At 39.6% G+C, this 25,519-nt stretch overlaps 1 protein-coding gene across 7 annotated transcripts in view; it reads left to right on the plus strand.

The window, feature by feature from the left end:
- TTC1 (tetratricopeptide repeat domain 1) overlaps positions 1-25,519 on the plus strand; it is a 53,401-nt gene that overhangs the window by 25,681 nt on the left and 2,201 nt on the right. For all 7 annotated transcript variants that reach the window (XM_067566605.1, XM_067566603.1, XM_067566610.1 and 4 more), the window contains one exon: positions 15,053-15,107. In XM_067566605.1, the coding sequence (XP_067422706.1) occupies positions 15,053-15,107 (55 nt within the window). The remainder of the gene's footprint in view (positions 1-15,052; positions 15,108-25,519) is intronic.

Genomic DNA, 25,519 nt, shown 5'->3' on the forward strand with positions numbered 1-25,519 from the left:
CCAGATATTAGGTCAGTTGCCCTTGTAAGGAGATCCAAATACAACAGTTTGCCACTTTAAAATGGAGTGACCTACACAGTTCACAAGACTGTATTAGTTTTTTGATTAAAGAATATAACTAATTTATTTAACTACAAAGGGTTTTAAGTGAGTACAAGGTAATGAGGTATTGAAGTCAGAAATAGTTACAAGAGAAATCACTTTCTAAACTTGGTTCAAAATGAAGTTCTTACCTCAGGTTTCCAGTAGTATTGCTGATGAAACTTCAGGTTAGCATCTGCTCCCAATGGCCTGTTTTCTTTTGTTCTCGTAGGAGAAAGAGAGAGAACTTTGGGAGTGTTTTTACCCCTCACTTTTATAGTCCAGTCCCCATTTGTGGTGCATTTTCTTGAAGGTTACCCCTCAAAGCAAAATTTATTCAAACAGTAAAGAAGGCTGGTGGTGAACAAAGTTCCATGCTGTTTCTTTTTACCTCTGTTTGCTGAAATGTGCATTTTTCCTTGTCTCCTGCCTTCCCCCTCTCACTATCTGAGGACTCTGTTTACAACTTGTATACAAATGGAGCTAAACACACATTCCTTTAAGACCTGCTTGACCAGTTCTGCCTAATCAGGACTACCTGGGCTTGAATATGTGCCACCAGCATCATTCATGGAGAATTCATAACTTTACATATAATGTTGCTACATACAGTCCACCATTATATTATTGACCGGCAAGCTACTAGCTTTCAAACGATACCTTCCAGGGCATATTTTGTACAAAGATTATTACAATAGTGCAGGGGTGGCCAAACCGCAGATCACAAGCCACATACAGCTCTTTTACAGTTAAAATGCAGCTCGCAGAATCCCTTATGCCCCCCACCCTATTCTCTGCCCACCAGACTGGGGTGGGGAGCTTGGGACTTCTCCCCACAGGGCATGCCTGCCAAGGCTCAGGGGCTTCAGCGGGAGTGGGGCAGAAGCCCCACCACCACCTCGCTGCAGGGCTAAAGCCCAGAGGGCTGGCAGGCATGCTCTGGCTCTGGAACTTCTGAAGATTGTATGTGCCTCGGAGGGTAAGTAAGTTTGGCCACCCCTGCAGTAGTGTATAAGGTGTGAATATAGGGGTGCATTCTATCACACCCTGGCTCTTCATGTGGAAGTTAGCTCATGCTTCTGTTAAGGCCATGTGAAAGGGCAGTAGGGCTCTTGAGGGAGCATGCTGCCAGGAAAAGGTAGCTCTCAAAAACCGCTCAGAAGTAGTTGCACTCAAAACAATTGGAGCAGTTTGTCTTTGAACTCTGGGTTTTGGAGGCCATTCACTCATACCCACAAGCAGCTGTTCGTTTCCAAGGGGAACACTTGGTGGCATTTGCAAAAGTGCCTCTTCATTCTTACATGAATTTTATCATTACAGCATGTCATATAGCCCTTGGGGTTGTGGTTTATGGGTTTTTAAGTTTTTGTGTAAGTGGAAATGCTGGTTCATATACATTGTTTCTGGGATCTAGTATTAGTTTTGATGATCTGCTTATAAAATGATGTGCACAATCCTGTGACTGTTATGAACAGCAATGTTGTATGGGTTGAAAATACTTTTGATTACTATTTTAAGGAGAATGGATAAAATATTCAAATTTAGTGCCTAAAATTGGGCATATAAAGCCAAATTTGGGCACTTAAATTCAAGTAATTATATTTTAAGGAGGAATGAGCACCTACCACTTCAGTTAACTTCAGTAGGAGCTGCAAGTGCTCCTCCACTCCACTAAAAATCCAGCTACTTTAATACTTGAAATAAAACTGCATTTAATATGGATGTAAAACAGGAAGAGCTCCTTATAGGTTTTCAGCCTGGCGTTGGTTGGGGAAGACCAGAGATGTTTTGCAGCAAGCACATAGTTTGCTTTCTAGGCCCAGACAAAGCGGCAGCCACCTAACTAAACAAGGGAAAGCTGGCAAGTTAGATTCAGGCTTTGCTTTACCATTTGAACCTAATGGCCCTAAATACTGTATTCCAGTTGACTAATAATGTTTTGCTTTGAAAAGGCTGTCCTGTGTCCCTGCAAACATCTGCTGGTTGTATAGCTCCCAAGAACATAAATCTCCAGCAGGGGCCCAAGCACAAGGTCATTGGGATCTACTGAAGAAGCCAAAGTGGGAAAGAGAAGTGCTAAAGCTGGGGACCCAGTCTCAGAGTAGTGGAGTGGTAGGGCTCCCCATGTAGAAAAGTGGAAGCTATGGCCTATCACCAAGAAGGGTATGCGTGCAGAAAGACTGCATAAAGGTCTGAGACAATCATGCCTGTAGCAGTAGTGTTGGTTGATGAGATTTTTGAAACTACTTGGCAGTAATCTAGATTTTCTGCCATAGAAGTCAATGGTAAATCTCCCATTGACTTCATTGCAGCCGTTAGATCAAGACTTAAGGACTAAAATTTTAACTTCTTTATTTAAAAAAAAAAATGCAATTAACAGTAGCATGGGGCTCAATCACATCTTCCCTTGGGAAAAGAAGAGTGTGAACTGAACCTTTTTTTGAGGCTTTGAGTAATGACTGGCTTGAATGAGCACCTTGCACGTAAACCACCTGTACCTACCCCAAATTTTGAACATTTAGCTCTAGCATTCAATTCAAAATGCAAACTCCTGTTATGGAGAAGATCACTTCATGTGAATTGGTGTAGCTTCATTTGAAGCCTCTTTGTTTCTATCTTTAGCTCTAAAACTGTAACGTGAGAAGCAGTTTCATCTAATGGATAGGACAGTGGACTGGGACTCAAGAGATCTGGGTTATGATGCCAGCTCTGCTGCATGACCCTGGACAAGTCCCATCACCTTTCAGTGCCTCTGTTTCCTCTCCTACCCTTTGTGTGTAGATTGTATAGAAGGCTCCTTGGGGCAGGAACTCTCTGTGTGTGTGTGTGTGTGTGTGTGTGTGTGTGTGTACACGTCTTCATGTGTTTGTATAGCACTATTAATAACTTTAGGCTCCAAGTTTGAATATTTTGATCATATATATGAATGGTCTCACATTTTAAAACTTGGTGGTGGTTTATAAACTGGTTTCTGTATAGTTCGATTTGACATAACACTAAATTGATGCCCAAAACAGTTTTTCATTTTCTGTTTAAAAACCCATTATGCTGCTATAGGAGTAGCAATGGAAACAACCAGAGAGAATCTTGGCCTGAAACCAGAACAGAAACTACTTTTTGTGGGAGTAGATCCTTATGTAGGACTCTCTTCTGCCCCAGCCTGATATGTGTATGTGTAATGCTAATGTAAGTTGCATATGTCTAGTTGAGGGCACATCCTAAGCACATCACTCTTGTCATTCACTACGCTGTTGTCAAGCTTGTCACACCATTTCATGTATAACAAATGTGCAAGGGCTATTATGTTATAGAAACACATGTGTAAATATGTTAATATTATCCTTGTTCATGATTTCCTTTTAGCTGAAGCCATGACTACTTAATCTAATAATTCAGTTAAAAATTCCGGTGACCTTCATAGAGAAAGCAATGATTCTTTTACTTTCTGTAGTTTCTAAAATATCCTTAATTTTAGCACCATAGTCCCTAAACTCTGTCTGTTACTATAATCCATCGACTTTTTTATTTTCCTCCCTTTCCTCCTTGATGTTGCTGTACTTGTTCTTCACTTTTTAGCAGGGCCTTTCCTAGTTTTTGTTCAGACCGTCACTGTTCTTGCAATATAGGGTATATTGGGGTATTTTACTTGGATCTCTAAAGTGTCAGCATTTCCCTGATTGAGGTCTAGTACATGTTGTAATTCTGGTTTCCTGGTAAAAGAGCTCATAAAACATAATCCGTGCAAAAACGTAATGTGCTCTAGCAAAATTTCTCAATCTATGACATAGAATCATAGAGTTGGAAGGGACCTCAGGAGGTCATCTAGTCCAACCCCCTGCTCAAAGCAGGATTAACCTCAGCTATATCATCCCAGCCAGGGCTTTGTCAAGCCTCAGCTTAAAAACCTCTAAAGATGGAGATTCCACCACCTCCCTAGGTAACCCATTCCAGTGCTTCACCACCCTCCTAGTGAAAAACTTTTTTTCCTAATGTCCAACCTAGACCTCCCCCACTGCAACTTGAGACCGTTGCTCCTTGTTCCGTCATCTGCCACCACCAAGGACAGCCTAGCCCCATCCACCCTGGAACCCCCTTTCAGGTAGTTAAAGGCTGCTATTAAATCCCCCCTCATTCTTCTCTTCTGCAGACCAAAATCACTTTTGTTGCCCTCCGCTGTACTCTCTCCTACTTGTCTGCATCCTTTTTGTAGTGGGGGGCCCAAAACTGGACACAACATTCTAAATGCGGCCTTACCAATGCCGAACAGAGGGGAATAATCACTTCTCATGACCTGCTGGCAATGCTCCTCCTAATGCAGCCCAATATGCTATTAGCCTTCTTGACAACCAGGGCACACTGCTGACTCATATCCAGCTTTTTATCCACTGTTACCCCCAGGTCCTTTTCTGCAGACATAGTGCACCACATCTTCATAGAATGTCACCTGGACACTTCTGCCATTCAATACTCTGCAGACCCCTTCCCATTCAAAATTGTATAACCTCGGTGGTACCTATTGCAAGGTAGTTATATAACGAGGTAATATTAGGAAATCATGTAAGGTGTATCTAACTGCCTTTTAATCATAGAAATGTAATGATGGAAGAAACTTCAAAAAGGCCTGAAGTCCAGCCCCCTGTGATGAGGCAGCACCAAGTAAACCTAGACCAGCCCCGCCAGGGGTTTGTCCGATCTATCCTTAAGAACTTCGAAAGAGGGTGATTCCACACCCTCTCTTGGTAGCCTGTTCCAGACCTTAATTACCTTTTATAGATAAATATTAAGAAAAACTTGCTAACCTAAATCTTCCTTGCTGCAGATTAAAACTATTTCTACTTGTTGTACTTTCAGTGAACATGGAGAACAACTGATCACAGTTCTCTTCATAACAGACTTTAACATGTTATTGGGTCCCCCCCCCTGCCATAATCTTCTTTTCTCAAGAGTAAACATGTTTCTTTATTAATTTTCCTCCTAGGTCAGGTTTCCTAAACCTTCTATAATTTTTGTTGCTTTTCTCTGGACAGTCTCTAATTTGTCCACATCTTTCCTAAAGTGTGGTGCACAGAATTGGATGCAATACTCCAGCTGAGGCCTCACCAGTGCCAAGTAGAGTTCAGTTATCTCCTGTGTCTCACATATGACACTCTTATTAAATACACTCCAGAATGGTATTAGCCTTTCACAACTGCTTCACGTTGTTTACTCGTGTTCAATTTGTGATCCGCTATAACCCCCACATCCCTTTTGGCAATACTACCATCTAGCCAGTTATTCCCCATTTTGTAGTTGGGCATTTGGTTTTTCGTTCCTCAGTGAAGTACTTTACACTTGTCTGTATTGAATTTCATGTTTATTTCAGACCAATTCTCCCATTTGTTTTGAATTCTAATCCATTCCTCCAAAGTGCTTGCAAACCCCTCCCATCTTAGTTAGCAGATGATACCTTATAAGCACTCTCTCCACTCCCTTACCAAGTCATTAGTGACCTGTATCCAGGACTGACTTATGGGACCCCACTAGATATGCCCACACAGTTTGACAGCGAGCTATTGATAAACTACTTTGAGTACAGTCTTTCAGCAAATTGTGCACCCACCTTGATAGTAATTTTATCTAAACTGCATTTCCCTAGTTTGCTTATGAGAGAGTCATGTAGGACTGTCAAAAGCCTTCTTAAAATCAAGATGCAATTTAGCAGCTGAAAACAGAAGAGCCATATGACCACTTGGGTGTCAACAGACCATGTGCAAGTGTTCCACAGATTATAGTTTGTGAGCCACTGGCCATCGTTAATGCTAATTTTAAAGTATGTTTAAAAAAAGGCTTTTTGGCTGGTTGAAATTCTTATTCAAATGGTCATAGGTCTTGCCTACACTAGAAAGGGTTTGCCACTTTAGCAGCTTGTGGCAGTTTATATTAGCAAAAGAGTTATTTTTCCAGTATTGCTTAAACCAGTTCCCTGAATGAAATAAACTATACTGCCAAAAGGACAATCTCTTGTTGCTGTAACTGCACCTACATTGGGGCTTTTGCTAGAATAGCTATGTCGGTTAGGGGTGTGACTTCAGAAAAAATAAAACATCCTTACCAACATAACTATGCCTGTAAAACTTAAGTGTAAACTAAGCCATAGACATTGGCTCTCATTACTAATGTACTGCCAGCAAAAACCAGTCTAATGTGAGCATCAGAATTACAACAGACCTTTTTAGGTGAAAAGGTACCTAATGCTGATAGCTTTACTGCATGAGACACTCAACACTTTGTACCAGTACAGTAGGGACATAGTGCTCTTTGATGTGTGGCTTTCAAAAGTGCTTTAAATGTTGGGGAATTATCCTGACTTTTGTAGTTGTGAAGTAGAGAGGTTAAGTGTTACCTACATACCCTGTTCTGTTACTCTAGCTTACTTTAGCCCACTTTGCATTGTACAGTGTACCACCTGCAAGATGATGAGGTCTCGTCTACACATACAGCACTGCAGTGGTGCAGCTGCACCCGTACAGCTGTGTCACTGTAGCACCTGTGCAGGTGCTGCCAATGCCTCCGCCTGTCCAAGTGGTGACAGCTATGTCAATGGGAGAAGCCCTCCTAGTGATATAGCGCTGTCTACACTGGGAGTTCAATTTTCCATACCCCTGAGTGACATACTTATACTGACATAAGTTTGCAGTGTAGACGAGGTCCAAGTGTCCTTGACCCCTGTTGTAGTCGGGGCATTAAGGGCCCTCTGAATAGGGCCCGATATGTGTCCTGTTTCAAGGCAGTCTTTAAGATGGGAGTTGTTAAACCCCACTGTTCAGTTTAGCATAAAGAAAGAGAGGTTGCCAGGCTTCTCCCTAACTGTGGAGTAGCTTCTCTGCTCCAAAGGGGAGATGGTCTGACTTTCACAATAAAAATGTGATTCTAGACGTGGTGCTGCCTTTTTGAGATTATTATAGTTTAACATACCTGTAGTATGTAGGGACCAGAGAGCAGTGAATCTGGCTGTGTTTAGGTTTTTTTTTTTTTTTTTTTTTTTTTTTTAAACAAATTCAGTGTAGCTCTATTTTCTTGTTAAAAATAAAATAAAAAAGGTGCAAGTAATTAGCTTCATTTGCTGTTAGAGCGAGTCTCTTCTTTTGTGGATTTTGGCATATTGCTTTAGTGAGTTTAATAATCCTGTTCAATGACTTTTTAAAAATATTTTGGCACACAGCATTTCTCTGCCTCAGCCCTTATGTACCTACGTGAGCGAGATAAGCTTCACTCTGAATTCCAGTATACAGCAATGGAGTTTCAGCACTAAAACCCACTGTGGCACATTTGAATTACTCCTGACAGCCATCATGCAAAATAAAGCAGTTTGAAATTACAGTGTTCTGTGTCCAAATAATCCCCTCTTCATACTTCCCCAGAGTGTTTATTCATTTATGCTGCATCAGTTTCTAGCCCTTGTTTTTTACTAAGAATATATCAGAAAGTTTCAGCCTACAAGCAGTTTGTGAAGAGCTGTAAGACTAGATACATTGTTCTGTGTTCCAGAAAGAAGCTACACTTAGTGGAGAAGACTAGGAGGAAACCTGTTGCTCTCTGTTAGAGGTCTCAATGTAGTTAACTAACTTCTCCCACTCTAGAAACAAACCCTGAATGCTAAGATGTTTGTAGGGATATAGTGGCATGTTGCATACTAAACCAAAGCTTTACAGAAATCTAAGAATGAGGGGTTCAAAAACACTGCTTCAGATCACTACACAAGCTTCATATTTGTGTTTAAGGGTTCTAGCTCAACAGAACAGAAAGACAATATAGTTCTAATCTAGTTTTTCAGAAAAAACTTTTTGATTAGTATAAAAATTTCCCCCTTGAAGTAAACACTACTTACAGAATTTGTGTAGGAAGTATTGTAACATAGTAACACTTATTCTAAGATAGAGGAATATGCTGGTAATAAATTGTTGCAATTTGCATGGTGCAGGTGGTATGCTAGGCAGTGTGGTCCAATCAATAGAGCACAAGCTTTCACGTAAAAAGACCCAAGTTCTATTCCTAACTCTTCCATTAACTTGATGTATGATCCTGGACAAGTCACTTATCCTCTTTGCTTCCCATCCATAAAACTGGGGTTAATGATACTTACCCTCCTTTTGTAAATCTCTCTCTAAATAAAAAGCACTATATAATTGTTAGGTAATTCTTAATAGTAAGTAATACTGACTGTTACCTTGTCTTCAGAGTCAAGTTGGACATAAATTTTAAATAAAATACTTCACATAAAGAAGGCATTAGTATTGAGGTTTCACGTCATTGAGTTTCAGGCTGTGTTAGAGACTATTGAAGGCTCAATATATTTTGACAGTTCAAGGTTTTTCAGTTCTTGAAAGAATGGGTTTTTTAACCAGGGCCCCTTAATTTACCAATTACCAGATAAAAACTACTAAAAAAAGACCGTAATGAGAGTACAGTGATGATTAATCTTGCTCACTCTCCATCCCTACTCATACGTAATCCTACCACAAAGGTGGCTTTTTTTTCTAAAGCCACAGCGCTAATACAAGTGGTATAGTACAGAATGTATCTAACACTTACCTGGTGCTTCTGTTGGTTTCCATGGAATCAGTCTTTCTTTAAATAGTCTCACTCTTTTGGTTGTTTTGTGTTGATCCAGTTTGTTCTGACGTTCCTGAGCCTGCAAGGAGACAACCTAAAACTATAGCTCAGAGGCCTATGAACTGTCCCCTTCATCTCAGTGGGAGGGTGATTCTGGACCCTAATAATGGACACTTTCATGTGATCATTGGCTCTTTCACTGCTCACATTAACAGAAATAACTAGTTCAGTGGGAATCAATATCATTCAGGGTTTGGGTGGAGTTTAGGTTAACATAAGAACTGAATCAGACCATTGGTCCATCTGGCCCACTACCCTGTCTTCTGACAGTGGCCAATGTCATGTGCTTCAGAGGGAACGAATAGAACAGGTAATCATCAAGTGATCCATCCCATTGGCCATTCCCAGCCTCTGGCAAACAGCAATCCCTTCCTATCCTGGCTAATAGCCATTGACGGACCTATCCTCCATGAACTTATCTAATTCTTTTTTGAACCCCGTTATCGTGTTGGGCTTCACAACATCCTCTGTCAAGGAGTTCCTTATTTATTTCTTTTTGCACACCAGTCATGATTTTATAGACCTGTATCATATCCCACCTTAGTCATCTCTTTTCCAAGCTGAAAAGTTTGTCTTATTAATCTCTCCTCATATGGAAGCTTTTCCATACCCCTAATAACTGTATTTGCCCTTTTCTGTACCTTTTCCAATTCCAATATATCTTTTGGGATGGGGCGACCAGATCCACACACAGTATTCAAGGATGTGGGCATACCACAGATTTATAAAGTGGCAATACAATATTTTCTGTCTTATCTATCCCTTTCCTAATGATTCCCAACACTCTTAGTTTTTTTTGACTGCTGCTTCACACTGAGTGGATGTTTTTAGAGAACTATCCACAGTGACTCCAAGATCTCTCTCTTGAGTGATAACAGCTAATTTAGTCCTCATCATTTTATATATACAGTTGGGAATATGTTTTCCAGTGTGCATTACTTTGCATTTATCAACGCTGAATTTCATGTGCCATTTTGTTGCCCAGTCACCCAGTTTTGTGAGATCCCTTTGTAACTCTTTGAAGTCTGCTTTGGACTTAACTGTCTCGAGTAGTTTTGTATCATCTTCAAATTTTTGGCCACCTTACTGTTTACCCCCTTTTCCAGATCATTTCTGAATATGTTGAACAGTACTGGTCCCAGTACAGACCCTTGGGGGACACCATTATTTACCTCTCTCCATTCTGAAAACTGACCATTTATTCCTACCATTTATTTCCTGTCTTTTAACCAGTTACTGTGCCAAGAGAGGACCTTCCCTCTTATCCCATGACCACTTCCTTTGATGAGGGACTGGTTGTTTAACAGGCTTCCTGCTTAAAAAAAATTTTTTTGCTGTTACTTTTTAAGTCTTTGGCTAGTGTTCTTCAAATTCCTTTTTGGCCTTCCTAATTATAGTTTTATACTTCACTTGCCAGAGTTTATGCTCCTTTCTATTTTCCTCAATAGGCTTTAACTTCCACTTTTTAAAGAATGCCTTTTTGCCTCTAACTGCTTCTTTTACTTTGTTGTTTAGCCACAGTGACACTTTTTTGGTCCGCTTACTATGTTTTTTAATTTGGGCTATACATTTAAATTGAGCCTCTGTTATGGTGTCTTTAAAAAGTTTCCATGCAGCTTGAAGAGATTTCACTTGTGGCACGTACCTTTTAATTTCTGTTTAATTTCTTCATTTTTATGTAGCTCCCCTTTCTGAAATTAAATGCTACTGTGATGGGCTGCTTTGGTGGGTGTTTGTGTGTCCCCCACCCAAGTGATGTTAAATTTTATTATGTTATGGTCACTATTACCAAGTGGTTCAACTATATTCACCTCTTGGACCAGATCCTGTGCACCACTTAGGACTAAATCAAGACTTGCCTCTCCTCTTGTGGGATCCAGGACAAGCTGCTCCAAGAAGCAGTCATTAAGATGTCAAGAAACTTTATCTCTGCATCCCATCATGAGGTGATATGTACCCAGTCAATATGGGGATAGTTGAAATCCCCCATTATTATTGAGTTTTTTATTTTTGTAGCATCTCTAATCTCCCTGACATTTCACACTCACTATCACCATCCTGGTCAGGTGGTCTGTATTATATACCCCTACTGGTATATTCTTGTTATTCAAGTGTAGAATTACTATCCATAGAGATTCTGTAGCACAATTTGGTTCATTTAAGATTTTTATTTCATTTCACTTTATGCTTTCTTTCACATACAGTGCCACTCCCCCACCAGAATGACCTATTCTGCCCTTCCATTATATTTTGTACCGTGGTATTACTGTGTCCCATTGATTATCCTCATTCCACCAAGTTTCTGTGATGCCTATTACATCAATATCCTCATTTAATATAAGGCAGTCAAGTTCACCCATCTTAGTATTTAGACTTCTAGCATTTGTATATGAGCACTTTAAAAAATGTCACTTTTTAGCTGTCTACCATTATGTGATGTAATTAAATGGAACTCTTTCATTTGACTGTTTCTCATCAGATCCTACCCATATTTTGTCCTCATCCATCCTCTCCTCCTTACTAGGATATAGAAAATCTCCATTAATAGATCCTCCCCTAAGGGATGTCTCTGTCCAAACCACATGCTCCTCTGCACCTGTCGGTTTTCCCCCAGCCCTTAGTTTAAAAACTGTTCTACGCCCTTTTTAATTTTACATGCCAGCAATCTGGTTCCATTTTGGTTTAGATGGAGCCCATCCTTCCTGTATAGGCTTCCCCTTTTCCAAAAGGTTCTCCAGTTCCTAATAAATCTAAACCCCTCCTCCCTGCACCATCGTCTCGTCCATGCATTGAGACCCTGCAGTTCTGCCTAATTGACCCTGTGCATGGAACTGGAAGCATTTCAGAGAATGCTACCATGGAGGTCTTGGACTTCAATCTCTTACCTAGCAGCCTAAATTTGTCCTCCAAGACCTCCCTCCTATCCTTCCCTATGTCATTTGTACCTACATGTATCACAACCATCAGCTTCTCCCCAGCACTTCACGTAAGTCGGATGTCTTAAGAGATCTGCAACCTTTGCACCTGGCAGACAAGTCACCATGCAGTTCTCCCGGTCATCACAAACCCAGCTATCTATGAACATTTGTCTGTGGGAGCCACTGTAGGATATTGGTAGAAAAGCCTTTCTGGCTATCTTTCAGTGCATTATACTGCACACACAACTGTGTGGTCTAGCTATAAATGAGCAATAGGGTTTATAGGAAATGGGAGTCTATTCCACACCCAAATAGATCTGTCACTGCTGCAGTTTTTTCTGACCTTTTTTTTTCCTCCCAATTACTGTTGAAGCCCTGGCACAGCAAGACACCTTTCTATTGTCAGAATATACAGTAATGGTGGAGCACAAAGTGTCATCCTTACCCCCACACACCTGCCAAGTCTCTAACAAAGGACAGTCGAGGCATCTAGAGTTTGCAAGGACATATTTTTAAAAGCAAAACAAACAAAAACAGAACAAGCAGCCAAATGCTGACGTGTATTCTTGCATCTTTACCAGCCTGCAATAGTCTGCAAAGAAATAATTAAAACAAAACAAAAAGCAAAAGCCATGTACATGCTTGCTAATCAAATGGCTTTCTCTCTACAGGAGCTTTTTTCTTATAAGTACATAATTATGTATATAGAATATAGATATAAAAAGACTGTCAGGACAGCAAAGCTATATCTAATGGTTCAAAAAGGCTTTCAGTTACAGGATGTAACAGAGAAAACAAACTTCAGTTCTAATTCTTTATCCAACTTCAGAAGCAAACTGTTACAAGGAAAGAATAGTTTAAAATACAGCATTTTGAAACTCTAATCCTATTTTCAGAGTTTTTATGGTGGTTGTGTATAAGAACCAATAAGAAATAATCCAAGCCAAGAAAATACAAAATTCTTCTACAGTTCAAACGTGATGTGCAAGGTTTTGACTGGAGAGGTTTTGGTCTCTTAAAATTTGTTCTGATAATTTTATAATAGCATATAAAGAGCGACTTTTGTTACTGTAGATGTTCTTGTGCACTCACCTCTGGCTGCAGAATCATAATGTTATGTCGACTCTTAATAAGCTGAGTCTATGTCAGAGCTAGAACTAGGGATCTGTTGTGCTTACCTCAGTGATAGAACTGCTAATGACACATTATAGCTATGTAGCTCATAGTTATGTTCACAAGGGGCATCCCTCCTATGTGGCATCTCCACCCTCTGTTGAAACTGAGATTCCCCTACCTCTGAATACCCCATTCATAACACCTTCACTCAGGCCAGGTCTACACTACAAAGTTAGGTTGAAATAAGGCAGCTTATGTCAACCGAACTCTGGAAGTGTCTACACTACAATGTTGCTCCTACCTATTTAAGTCTCCCACTACACCAAGCGAACAACTGCACTCAGTGAGAGGCGTAGCACTTAGGTCAATGTAGTTAGGGTGGCACATGTCCATGTAGATACGGTTACTTTGCCTGTCAGCACTGTGCTGCCCAGTGGTCAGCTCCCTGCAGAGCGCCCAGCTGGGAGCCCTCCTGCCCTGTGCTGAGAGCACCGTGCGGAGCAGACAGCATGGGGTCTCAGCACAGGCAGCGGGACTCCCAGACAGGGTTTTCAGAGCCAGGCTCCCAGGTGAGAGCCCCATGCAGAGCTGATTGCTCAGGTTGTCAGCCCCCCCACTGTCCCACTTAAGTCAGCAGACACACTCCTAGTGAAGACATGTCCCACCGCCAGAAGGAGGGTAGTGTGGACATGAAAAACCCTGCAGTGGCTGTACATTGACCCCACATAGGTTGACTTAATTGTGTAGTGTAAACAAGGCCTCTCACCCAACTCCTGCTTATACTAGCAGGGCAAGGAATGTTTTCACTTATCCCCCTGAAAAGCAAGTTACACCTGTAAAGGTGATCTCTAGATTTCGAGGAGCAAGTGGGGAATAAGTCCTCACCTGCTATCATAGTTGGTGATTGTTGTTTAATGCATCTGTGGGGGACACTTCTGGAGCTATTCTATCTCTGCGTCTTCACAGAAGGTCTGTCCCCGGCAAGAAGAGGTGTTAGTATATTAAGAGCTGGGATTGCACTTTTTCAGTGCATAGAATTGCTCCCTCAAATGCTCATTTTATAAGGTGAGCACAACATAGTCTCAAGAAAGAGTCCTTTGAATATATATGTGATGTATAATGAATGGATGTCATCCATACTACATTTTAATTTTGTTATAACGATGTATCTAATAGAGATGGTTCTGTGAATCAATACACAATAGACTGTTTCTTTTTCTTTACTAAAATGGTCAATTGAATCCCTTAATTCTGTCTTGAAGTACTGTATACACTTACAATGCAACAAACGTCTCATTAATATTTTCACGGTATTCATCTGGCGAGAGCTCAATGTAGAATGCACTATAAGGATGTGAACTGACTTGATAATTTAGCAACTGTTTTTAGGTATAATTTTAAGCTATCCTTTTCTTTTAGAAATTAAGACTAATTTTGCCCACTAGTTCAATAAAAACTTGCAAGCTTTCATAGTTGAGGATTGCCCCAAAGACCTAATGTTGATTGATACTCACTGAAAAGAAGAGTATGTAACTAGGACCCAGTTCCTGTGCAGTGGGGCTGTATGTAAGTGCTGGAGTTCCCCTCCGCCATGGAAGAACTTGCAAGATAGAATCCTTGATCTCTGACATTCTGACATCTCTCAGACTTGGATGTGTCATGTCTTGCATAACAAGTTGCTGCTTCATTAAAACAAGAGAGCCTGAGGTGCATAAATAGCAAATTTAAAGAACGGCTGACAAAAGCACCATATGAAATCTGAAATTTTCTAATACATTTCATAAAATGGAAGTTTTCTACAATCTCATGCAAATGACCCAGATTCCTAGCAATCTTCTTTCCCCTCTTACCCAAATATGTTTGTGTTCATGATTTAAACCCTATGTCTGCTTGGAGTTGTTTTTTTTACAGTCTCTTTTATCAAGATTAATGCTGCACTGAAGATGTAGCTATGTAACTAAAAACAGATTTTTGATTCTGTATTTTTTAAATTCCATTAGCTTTTCAATTAAAATATTAGAAAACAAATAGGCACCATCTGACCTCCTTAACCTAGAAGTGAAAATTGATTTATAAATGAACACTGCACTTTTTTCCCTATTTAATAAGGCAGACTTTAGGCTTTCTAAACCAGATGAAAAAGTGTCTTTGTCTTACATCTGCATTTCTTTTAGATCATAAGTAGTAGGTCTACATCCTAGATATTTGTATGCAAATTATATATATGTAACTTACGAAATTGCCAAAAGCTTTCTCTTGAATCTGGTCTTCTTATATTCTTTCAGCGATTACCTAGACAGATTGAAGAGCGGAATGAAAGACTAAAAACAGAAATGTTAGGTAAGTAATTCATACATATAACTTGTGTGCATACAAATAACTTGTAATGTCTATGAAAAGTTTTGTAGAAATAACAAAACTGCATGACTAGATAAAATTCTTTGTAGACAAAAGTAGGTAAGTAAATCACTTGTTTTAAATGAAAAAAAATAGTTTCCTAAATGTCTGTTTTTTGTTTTTTGCGGGGTTGCTCTCCCCTTCACTCCCCAAGACATGGAAAACTCTGCTGCTAGAAATTGCTTTGCTGAAACAATCATTACAGAAATAAATAAGCAACTGTGAGAGAAATTCACCAAGAAAAAAATAATTTTTTGATGCTTGTGAAAATGAATCACTTTCTTGCTTGTGCCACAGATGGCTCTGTGGGCTGCCAACAAATCACACTTTTGACCTGTCCTGCTATAAGAGAACTCATTCTCTTCTGAGTAAAGAATGTCAATTTTCTTTTATACCAAACTCTGAAGATAAATGTGGATAAGGTACTATAAAAATGCCAAATATCCTTTCCCTCAGACATAAAAAAAGACTGTTTTCTACCAGTTTCGTAATAGGATGACACATTGAAAATTACCCAAGTCTTGTTTGTAAAGTGCATATTTACAGTTGGTCAAAAAATGCTATATCTATTTTCTGCACAAAAAATGTTTGAAATATTTCAATCTTTTACAGAAATTTTTCCATCTTTTGTAAACCTGGAAAAATTCAAAAACAAACTTGGCAAAGATGAATTTTTTTTCTTACAGGCAGTTTTGTGTCAGGTTTTCAAACAAAATTTTCACCAGCTATTGTGTCTATGTATTTCTGAATCTGATGTGCATAAAAGAATGGCTGTGTAAAAAGTACTTGGCTCTATGTGATAGCTTCCATCCATAGATCTCAGAGGATCTCAAATAGGAGGGTAGATATCAGTACCCAAAGCATCGTAGCAAGTCATAAGGCTCTCTGGAAATGGAACAGTCTCCTGACTTCTAGCCCAATGTCCTAGCCACTGGTTCATGCTGCCTCTCAGACAAATCTGTGCCAAAGATTAAGGTACTGTTACCTGAAATTGTTCAGGAAAAACAGTCTCTGATTAAATCAATGATACTCCTAAGTACTTATATGTCCCTGTGATTGCAGTGTCTTGAGTACCTGCATACACTGCTCTGAAATAAGGAAATGGCCAAAAAAAAACAATTCTTTAGTACACATTGTCCAAGTATGATTGGTTTTCAAATGTGTTATTCATGAGAGTAAGTAATCTTCTTGTATGAAGTCTAGTCCCCTGGCTAAACACAGATGAATGCTTAGAATACTTTTTTTAAAAGTAGTAATTGGAATATTGGATGCAATTTTCAGCAGACTAAATATTTCATTTTCTACTGTATTTTAAAGGATACTGTCGATTGAAATCTAGTCAGTTTGAAAATGTGAGTTGGTAGCTGTTGGAGGCACTATGCCAATGCTAGAGTTGTCTTGACACTTTTGATGCCTTTACTATTTTATTTTCCTTATTTTATTATTTTTACAAAAAAAATCTCTCCCCTTTTTTATTATTATTGTTCTTTGCTGTTTTGTTTGGAAGATGCACACATAAAAGGACAAGTGATCACACAGGGCACAAACAAACTGATTATATACATAGTGCTGGAAAATGCACAAAACAGACTGAAAAACCTAGAAACAATGTTTTACTAATCTGGTTAGTTATCCTCTGTGTGCCAATAGTATGTTCTCATATATGTATGGGTTTTTTTTAAGTTGACCATATTCTTTGTCTAATCTAGGAAGAGCCAAGTTAAAGACATTCCATTTGTCTTGCACACTGTGAGGCTGTGTAATCCCTGAAAAAATTGGGAAGGAAGAATTGTTTCAAGAGCTTCTGCTGAAGTCAGTGTTTTCTTAAATTGGATTTTTCTCTGCAGAGCAGTGAGGCTGAAAGCTCAGTCCTCAAGCTACTTCTGCAGATACTTGTCTATTCCCAGTAGGCTTAAGTGAAGTTACAAGTAATAAGGATTTCTAGAGCTGCTGCACATCACCAATTTCAGCAGTCATATTTGTAAGAGGCTAAATATATTGATCAATAATATATGAAGTGTGATGCTGACCTAAGTAAATGACAAAGGTGGATAACTCCAGAAGGAAGATATTTGCTTTCAGGATTTGGGGTTAAGTTTTAGTATAGTGAGTTCAATATCTATCTGTGTGAAAAAGGTCTTTGGAACTTTTTTGAACTCCTGTTTGAGTCTGTCAGAATTATTGCTAATGGTACACAGATGGCAGAAAGGTTTCACTGCTAATCATCTGAGGCTGTGTTAAAACAATAAACTCAGCAATATAAGCTACCATTACAAACCCTGTCCTTCACTTTTCAGTGATGGAGAGACTTGGGGCCATATCTGATCTCACTTTTGCAGGTATAAATCCAGTGAAGTTCTGGCTTTTGGATTTAAACTTGTGTAACATAAATCAGTGTTTGCTCCTTTGGGAGTTTTACTCTAATAAGCAGTAGAGTCCCTTGTCTCAGAGCTGAGCAATGACTTAAATCCATCGGTAGTCATATACAGCTGCATGGAAGCACACAGCCAGGCTGCTGACTGGGTTTCTGGGAGTTGTGGTGAGGCATCCAACCCTACATGCAATAAATGTATTTGTACAAGAGACATTGATTTAGGGCTTGACATAAACTGCCAAAAGCGTGGAAGTTTAGATTTCAGCTTGACATCGTGTCTTGAGCCATGAAAAATACTCTAGAAGAGCAAAGAATTATTTTATTTCTTCCTTTTGCAATCACTATTGCAACAGATATATTTGGAGAATCCCTGCAATACATATGCACAATAGGAAAGTTAAAAACTAAATTTGGAATACTGACTGTGATCAGGCTAGTCACCTGAACTTGCCACTTCACGGTAACATTCCTGGTATCCCAGTTGGGAATGGGAGTCTTGAGGCACAGCCATTTGAAGGCTGTGCTGCAGTCATACATTTAAAATGTCTATGCACTATAGAGAAGTGACCACAGTGAAATTTGGAGGGGGACCTGAAGTCTCTTCCTCCTGTATGTGCACTCTAGGCTCAAGCTCCTTTGTTTATTTCAAGACAGTCCCATTCTTGAGAGCAGTAGACTTAGCTGCACCAAATCACACCCAGCCAATCCTCTTGTCTATCTGAAACATAGTTTAGTTTTCAGTTCATGATTCTTTGCTGTCTCTGTCAAACATGTATTATGCATCAACAAAACAAAAAGAGCCTTGGTCCTTCCTTTTCTCTTTTTTTTTTAATTTCAGATTTTAATCATTTTAGGGATTGAAAATTTCTCATGTTTGTAGCTACTTTGACAACCGTTTTCTTCACCTTTCTTAGGGCACTTATACAGTGAGTTCATGGTAGGTCACTTTGGATGCTAGTGATGAGAATGCTCCCACCCCAATCCTGTTCCCAAGGGCTGTCAATGAGGATGCAATATATTTAGTCTTTTCAAAGCTCTGGCAACTTAGTGTTTCTGCAAAAACTGCGCATACATCTCTGCAAGATCAGGGCACTGGAGAGCCGCTAACAGCATTCTTTAGCGGTGGTTCACTGTGTGGCCTTACCCCATTAAGATCTATCCACCACAGTGAATTCCCACTTTAGATGGATAAAACAGCCAATAACACCAACTTTCTAAGTTTTTATTCTTCTAGTTAAAAATATACTCTGTCTTGACTTCCTCACTGTGAACACATTATGCCTAACTTAAATTGCCAAGGCATGAACATTAGAGAGACAAAATGGATGAGGCAGTGTCTTTTATTGGACCAGCTTCTGTTGGTGAGAGAGAATGTTTATACTATATACTGCATAGGACTATATACTCTACTATACTGCATAGGACATGATATAGTTTATATTGCATAGGACATGATCATGTAACCCATCTCAGTTTGTTTTATTTGCTGTTTCCCTTTTAATTCAGTGTTGATAACCATAACCCACCCATCTACCCACTGCAAGTTTAAGAGCTAGATGCTGCTTTTTGAGCAGTTTGGGGTTTATTTGGTGGCATTACAGGTTTTCCGTGTAGCATCATGAAAAGATGAGAAGTTATCAGACTGCCAAAACTACCTATATAATCTGTATGCGGTGTGCCACTTGAATTGTTGGCTAGTCCATTTTTCCCAACTCCTGTTCATTTGATTAAATATCAAATCATATAAAAAATATGGCTACCTCTGTGAAGGGCATAAAGGAGACGACACCAGAAAACTACCAAGTGTGGTTGGTGCATAATCATGTTAATAACCAACAGAAAGTCTCTGATAAACCAGAACACCTGGCCTCCTTTCTCACATGAGCTTTCCTCAGGACCTCTTCATTTGCCAGCTATTTGAGATCAGCAAGCATATTCATTGGGTTTAGTGCTTAAGAGAATGAAAATTGCTCCGGTAGAAGGCACACTCTGATGAAACTGAGTAGTCTGCTAAGCCCTCATACTGTAGATATGGAGACCGTGAGCTCACGTGAAATAGTCGGCAGCTCAGTGTTCATCAATTGTTAGCTTTCTTTTTACTTCATCTTTAATGCGTGATTGTGGGAGAGGAGCAGATTTGCCCTAGCTCTTTTGAACTTGTTCGCTTATGTTGAAAAAGCAGTAGCTTTGCCCAGGGGTGAAAACTCATCATGCAAATTGATATGCCTTAGTTTTTTTATCCATTAATATTATGTTTGCTGTGTAGAAGAGGAGAAATTTCAAAACACTGTTCTGCTTATCTTTTGGTTTCTAAACAAAACAGATTCATTGTTAGAAGAATATTGGCAGATTCACATTAGAAGAATTGCAAGACTCAATAGTGATGAATCTAAGATCTGTTTATAAACAAACTGTAACAAGTATACTCCTGTGTATCCATCTACTGATCATGATTGCCAGGGAAAGTTTAAAATTTCATCTAGCTGAATGATAATATATTATGCATACTTCTGAGTCACATCTATTGATTGTAGCAATTTTTAAGAGGCTAATGGGGAATCTGTAAATAGCTATAATGTATTGTCTAATAAACACTTATCATGGTGAAACTCCAAGTAGAGAGTGGACACAGTAGATTGTGTGAATGATGCTTTTTAAAATGTCAAGACTGATAATGTCCATCAAAATGACTTTGTTGTGAGCAAACAGTAATTCTCTGACAGGAGAGAACCTGACATTGATCCAGGACAAATGAGCACTTGATTGCTAAGAGGTCAGAATACTTTGTTGCTGAGTCACTTGTGTTCCCAACACAGTTATTCTTTAAGAGATTTTGTGTGTGTACGCACAAGAGAGAGAGAGAGATACTTAGTACAAACCTTAACTTAAATTTGGGGAAGTGGCATTTGGAGGGGGAAGGAAAGTGTCCTGCTACAATGATGGGTTTATATGCTGTAAGCAGAAGAAACTGTGTTTGGGCCAGCGTTCCTGGAAAAAGTCTTTTTTTCACTTTATTTTGGACTTAAATTAGAAGCAGCAAAACAGGCAGCTATGGGTGTCTCAGAAGACTAAATCTGTAGGTGGACTGTGATACAATTACTGCTTGAATAATAGAACAGATTTCTAGGGAGATGGGGCTTGTAATATCAGATATATCACACAGCATCTGGCTTCTCAAAAAATGGCTTAGCTTGCAAGTAAGAATACCAAAAGAGTTATTTTCTGTTTATTGGCTTCAGTATGCCCGGGAAAGGGCTGAGACACTAACTGTGATTAGAAAAGGCCCTTCACTGGTTCCTGACACAGACCAACTTATCTTCATGCGCCTGAGCCAGCTGCAATGCTTGGATGATTCGTAAATTGTTTACAACTGGCTCCGAGAACGTGCCAGAGATCCCAACTATGCCAAGTTTTTTCCACTAGTAGACAAAGACACTGCTCACCCAAAAGATTGAAGCTAAGCAATGACCAATTTCTTTGTCTCTAAATACAATAGTAGCTATTAATCATGATGACATAGACACTATGAAGAATTTCCAAGTTGTATTGACCAAAAAGCTTTCAGGATGCAGCGTAAATTATAAACTACTTATAATGGTTCATTAGTGGGGTTAAAGCAAAGGCCCTGGTAGCAGGGAGCTAAACTAGCTGAGCTTCTCACTGAGTGACCTTAGCCAAATCACTTGATCTCCTTGTCTTAGTTAACCCTGATGGAAAATTGAATTAAAAGGAAAGATTGCCCTGAAAACCAGCTACTCTGGTATAGACTAGGTCTTTCTGGATAAAATAAGCTGAAAGCCTGATAACTGTACTTCTACAGAAATGATGCCAGTGTTACCGCGGGAATGCAGAATTTTGATACTGACTGCCAAAGATCAGCCTAATTTCACTGACTCTTTAAGAAATGTCCCCTGGTGAATTAGCACTTTGAACTGAGATCTGAATTATATGGGGAAAGAAGTATAGAGGTAGAAGTAATGATGATTTTCGTCAGTTTACTTCTGAAAACCCACCCAGTGCATGGATTGGTGATGTGTTCAAGGAACTGACTTTATTTACATTTCCTTTCTGTTCTCCATCCCTGCCAAAACCCCTAAATCCTCTGAGATTAATTACATTATAGTGGAAACAATGCTGCATTTTTGGTTTATTGCAGCTGGACTTTAATTTGATCTGAAATATTGTCAAATAGCATAAACAGTCCTTGTAGTTGCACTAGATTGGGACTCAGGAGATAGGAGACCCATTTCCAGCTCTCTCATAGGCTTGCTGCATCATCTCTTTCCACCTGTTTTCCCCATCTATAAAAAGAAACAATACTTCCCTTCTTTGTAAAGCACTGTGAGATCTAATGTACTATGTATGAGCTACTTTGTACTACCTTGTGTTTGTACTGTGCCTAGCACAACAGGGCCCTGATCCTGCCTGTGGCTATGTGTTGCTGCATTACAGATGCATAATTTTCTTTGTGTATAATGGGAAATATGAGACTGTCATCCTTCAGAGATGGTGAAGCAATTTAACAAAAGGACTAATGTGATCCATGGATGTATAAACAGGACAATCTTGAGTAATAGTAGGGAGGTTATAGTATCTCTGTATTTGGCACTGATTGGACCATTACTGGAATACTGTGTCCCTGTCCTGGTGTCCACAATTTAAGAAGGATATTGATAAATTGGTGAGCATTCAGAGAAGAGCCATGAGAATGATTAAAGGATTGGAAAATTACCTTATAGTGATAGACTCTGGGAGTTCAATATACTTAGCTTAACAGAGAGAAGGTTAAGGGTGATTTGTTCATTGTCTTTAAGTACCGACATGAAGAACAGAAATTTAATAGAGGGCTCTTCTAGCAGACAAAGATGATGATAAGATCCAGTCACTGAAAGTTTTGAAGCCAGACAAATACAGATTAGAAACAAGGTACAAATTTTTAACCATGAGAACAATTAACCACTGGAAAAATTAAAAAGGGCTGTGAAGGATTCTTCATTGTTTGACATTTTTAAAATAAAAATTGAATGCTTTCCTAAAAGAGAGAGGTTCTAGTTCAAACAGGAATGAATTCAGGGAAGTTCCATGCCTGTTATACAGGAGGTCAGGCTAGGTGGTCACAACGGTCCCTTCTGACTTCATAATCCTGAATCTGTACAACAGCAGTTTTTCAGTCAGAGAGAGAGAACAATTTGGTGTCTTTCTAGGTCAGTGGTCCCCAAACTTCTTAGTTCACGTCACCCCTTACCTGTAATGGACTGTCTGAGCCCTGTCCCCATCCCGTCCCCCCATCGGAACTGCTGTTGGGAGCCACTGCTGGGAGCGGAGCCAGGGGCTGGAGCTGCAGCTGGGGCCAGAAGCAGGGCCATAGTCAGGGCCAGAGCTGTAGCTCAGGATGGAGCTAGAGGCTGGGTGGTGCTCCCTCCCCGCCCCCCCATGGGGGCTGATCCAAGCCCTGCCATGTCTCCCTGAATGTTCCTGCAGTTTGGGGACCGCTGGTCTAGGTTCTTATTTTGGTGCCCATGCTTGTAGTATCTGAATGCCTGATCTCTCAGCTTGCAACATATTCAATGAAATATATCTAAAAGAGTCTCTGCTTATGTATGTAAGCCTGCTTAAACAGACTATGATAGACAGTAATAAACAGTTGTGGTTTCTGACAAATATTGGTAGTGGGATAGTGTGACAATTCAGTGGAGGTAACTTTCATTTTCATTGAACAGCTGCCAGAAATTACTCTGGGTACTCTCCTGCAGAGCTCCATATTGACCTGTAATTACATTAGTGACCTTTGTAGTTTATTGCTACTGAATTCTTGAAATGATGTGCAAGAGTTGTACTCCAACTGAGAGCTCTAACTGAAAATGCTATCAGCTTTCTCTTTGCTGCTTATTAGCATAAGAATAGTTTGTTCCAGCCTATCTTGCGCATCCTTGATGCAAGGGATATATTTAAGTATGTCTAAGAAATGCCGGTTTTGTAAGGCACTGAGATACCCAATTATGTTCTAATTCGACTTTCTCATTCTGATAATGAGAAATTGAGGTTAAAGAACTGTAACCACACACACACCTGTGTTGTGATGAAGTTAAGGTTGCAGGTGCATATGTGTGGAGCGTGCATGTTACCTTCCAAGAATGTGAGTTACAGTTAGAACCTAGGAAAGTCAAAGTTAAAGTAGCATTTCTCAGACAAAGCACTAGTCGCTATTATGTGCTCCCTTAATATGATTTGATAAATGCTAAATGCATGAGGTGCCAGACCATGCACTCTGTGAAGTTATTGCTTCACTGTAATAGTCAGGCTCAACAGTAAAGCCCTAACTATTGGGCAAAGTCCTGTACATTGTTGTGAGGAACCTTATAAGTGGCAGAGATGAGAGTTATACTGTTTGGGAAAAGTAGGGAGTTGGTGCAGACAACTTCTTTCCAGGACATGTTAAAAAGCAGAGGCTTGTTCTACTTTCTGTATCAGAAGAGAAGAAGCCAAATACGGTGTCCATGATAGTCTAGTATCAGACTCCAAAATCCCAGACTTGGCCACGAATGCTTTTTGGAGTTTATGAACTTCCGTGCATGGTAATGAACCAGGTTCTCCATGAGTGAAGAAGAACTTGAATAGCACAGAAGAGAATGTTCCTTATGATCCATATGAGCTGTAAAAAATGGATTCTGAATCTGTGCGCTTCTTGGCAAGTAGTGGTGGGGGCAGTATTTGTAGATTTCTTAAATACAGAATTATGAATAAAAATAATAGTACTAGTTCTTTTCCCAACTGCTTTGTTCCACCTCCTACTATTATTTTTCCTGAAATAATTTCCATTTTCTGTTTGGACAGCTGTGCTGATAACGATTGGCTGTAGTGATAGAAGGGTTTTCTAAGGAGGATAAGTAGCCTATTGCTCCAACCCCAGCACTGGCTTCAAACTTCTTTGCTACCTGGGAAGCAGTCTACATTTATTATTCAACATAGACTTTGCCCTCTTATCTCCTTTAAGGCCATTCAGCTTCATACATCAACTGCCTGGCTCTGTGCTGACCCTGCAGCTGCCTCAGCGTCACTACAGTGGCTCTGCCTGGTGTTACTAGGCCAATATTGAGCACTGTTCCCTTCTGTCTCGGTTTAATTTAATCCCATTTATTTATTTATTTATTTTATTTTATTTGCCTGATTTTTACCTCTTGTCTATAAAGAAAACTTTCAGGAGGTACTATCAAACCCTTTAACCTTTCATTCACTATGTTTCTGAAGTGCCAATTATACTAGTAGTTTAAAGAATCTGAAGTCATAACAATAATTAGTTCTAAATCCATAGGATAAACCCTTAGTTTTCATTAACTTTGGTACCAAAATAAACTACCTGTAACACTACTGTCATCTGACCTGTACTGCAGTTACAGTAGCTGGTGGCATTAGTGTTCGTTTGTTTTTGAAGCTGGCCACAGAGGGCCTTACTTTCAACAGTGGGAATGCAGTTACGTGTCCTTACTTGTGTGCACAAATACCAAGCTTTTGCAGACAAAATGGCCAGTAAGCATACATTGAAACTTAAATACTCAGTCTGCATGTGCAAATGCATTGGTATATACAGATCCAGTTCCTTTTTCCTTTGTTCATTCATTACACATGGATATACTCATCTAGCAACATGCATATTTTTTATCATAGTTCACAAATAGGGAGTAAATACAAGTTTGAAGTCTGTGGTGGTTTCCTTGTTCCTTTTTTGGAAATCTGAGGATCTTTAACTCTTCTGAGCTTTATTACGTCTTCCATTGCTCTATTGGCCTCTGATTTTAGCCATTTTCTTGGTTAGTATAGAGCTGGATTGAACTCTTTCTTCAGAGTGCTTTAATGCTGCTCCTTAATTGGCCAGAGGGATAATTTAACTGTAGTGACACTGTAAAATAGTCCAATCAAGGGAACCACACTTTTTGCCAGCTAATGAGAGAACTGTCAAAACCAGTTATTGAGACCGATATAT

This window comes from Emydura macquarii, unplaced genomic scaffold (assembly GCF_026122565.2).
Source record: "Emydura macquarii macquarii isolate MOO-44397 ecotype Brisbane River unplaced genomic scaffold, CSIRO-AGI_Emac_v2 contig_2768, whole genome shotgun sequence".
NCBI classification, from domain to species: Eukaryota; Metazoa; Chordata; order Testudines; family Chelidae; genus Emydura; species Emydura macquarii.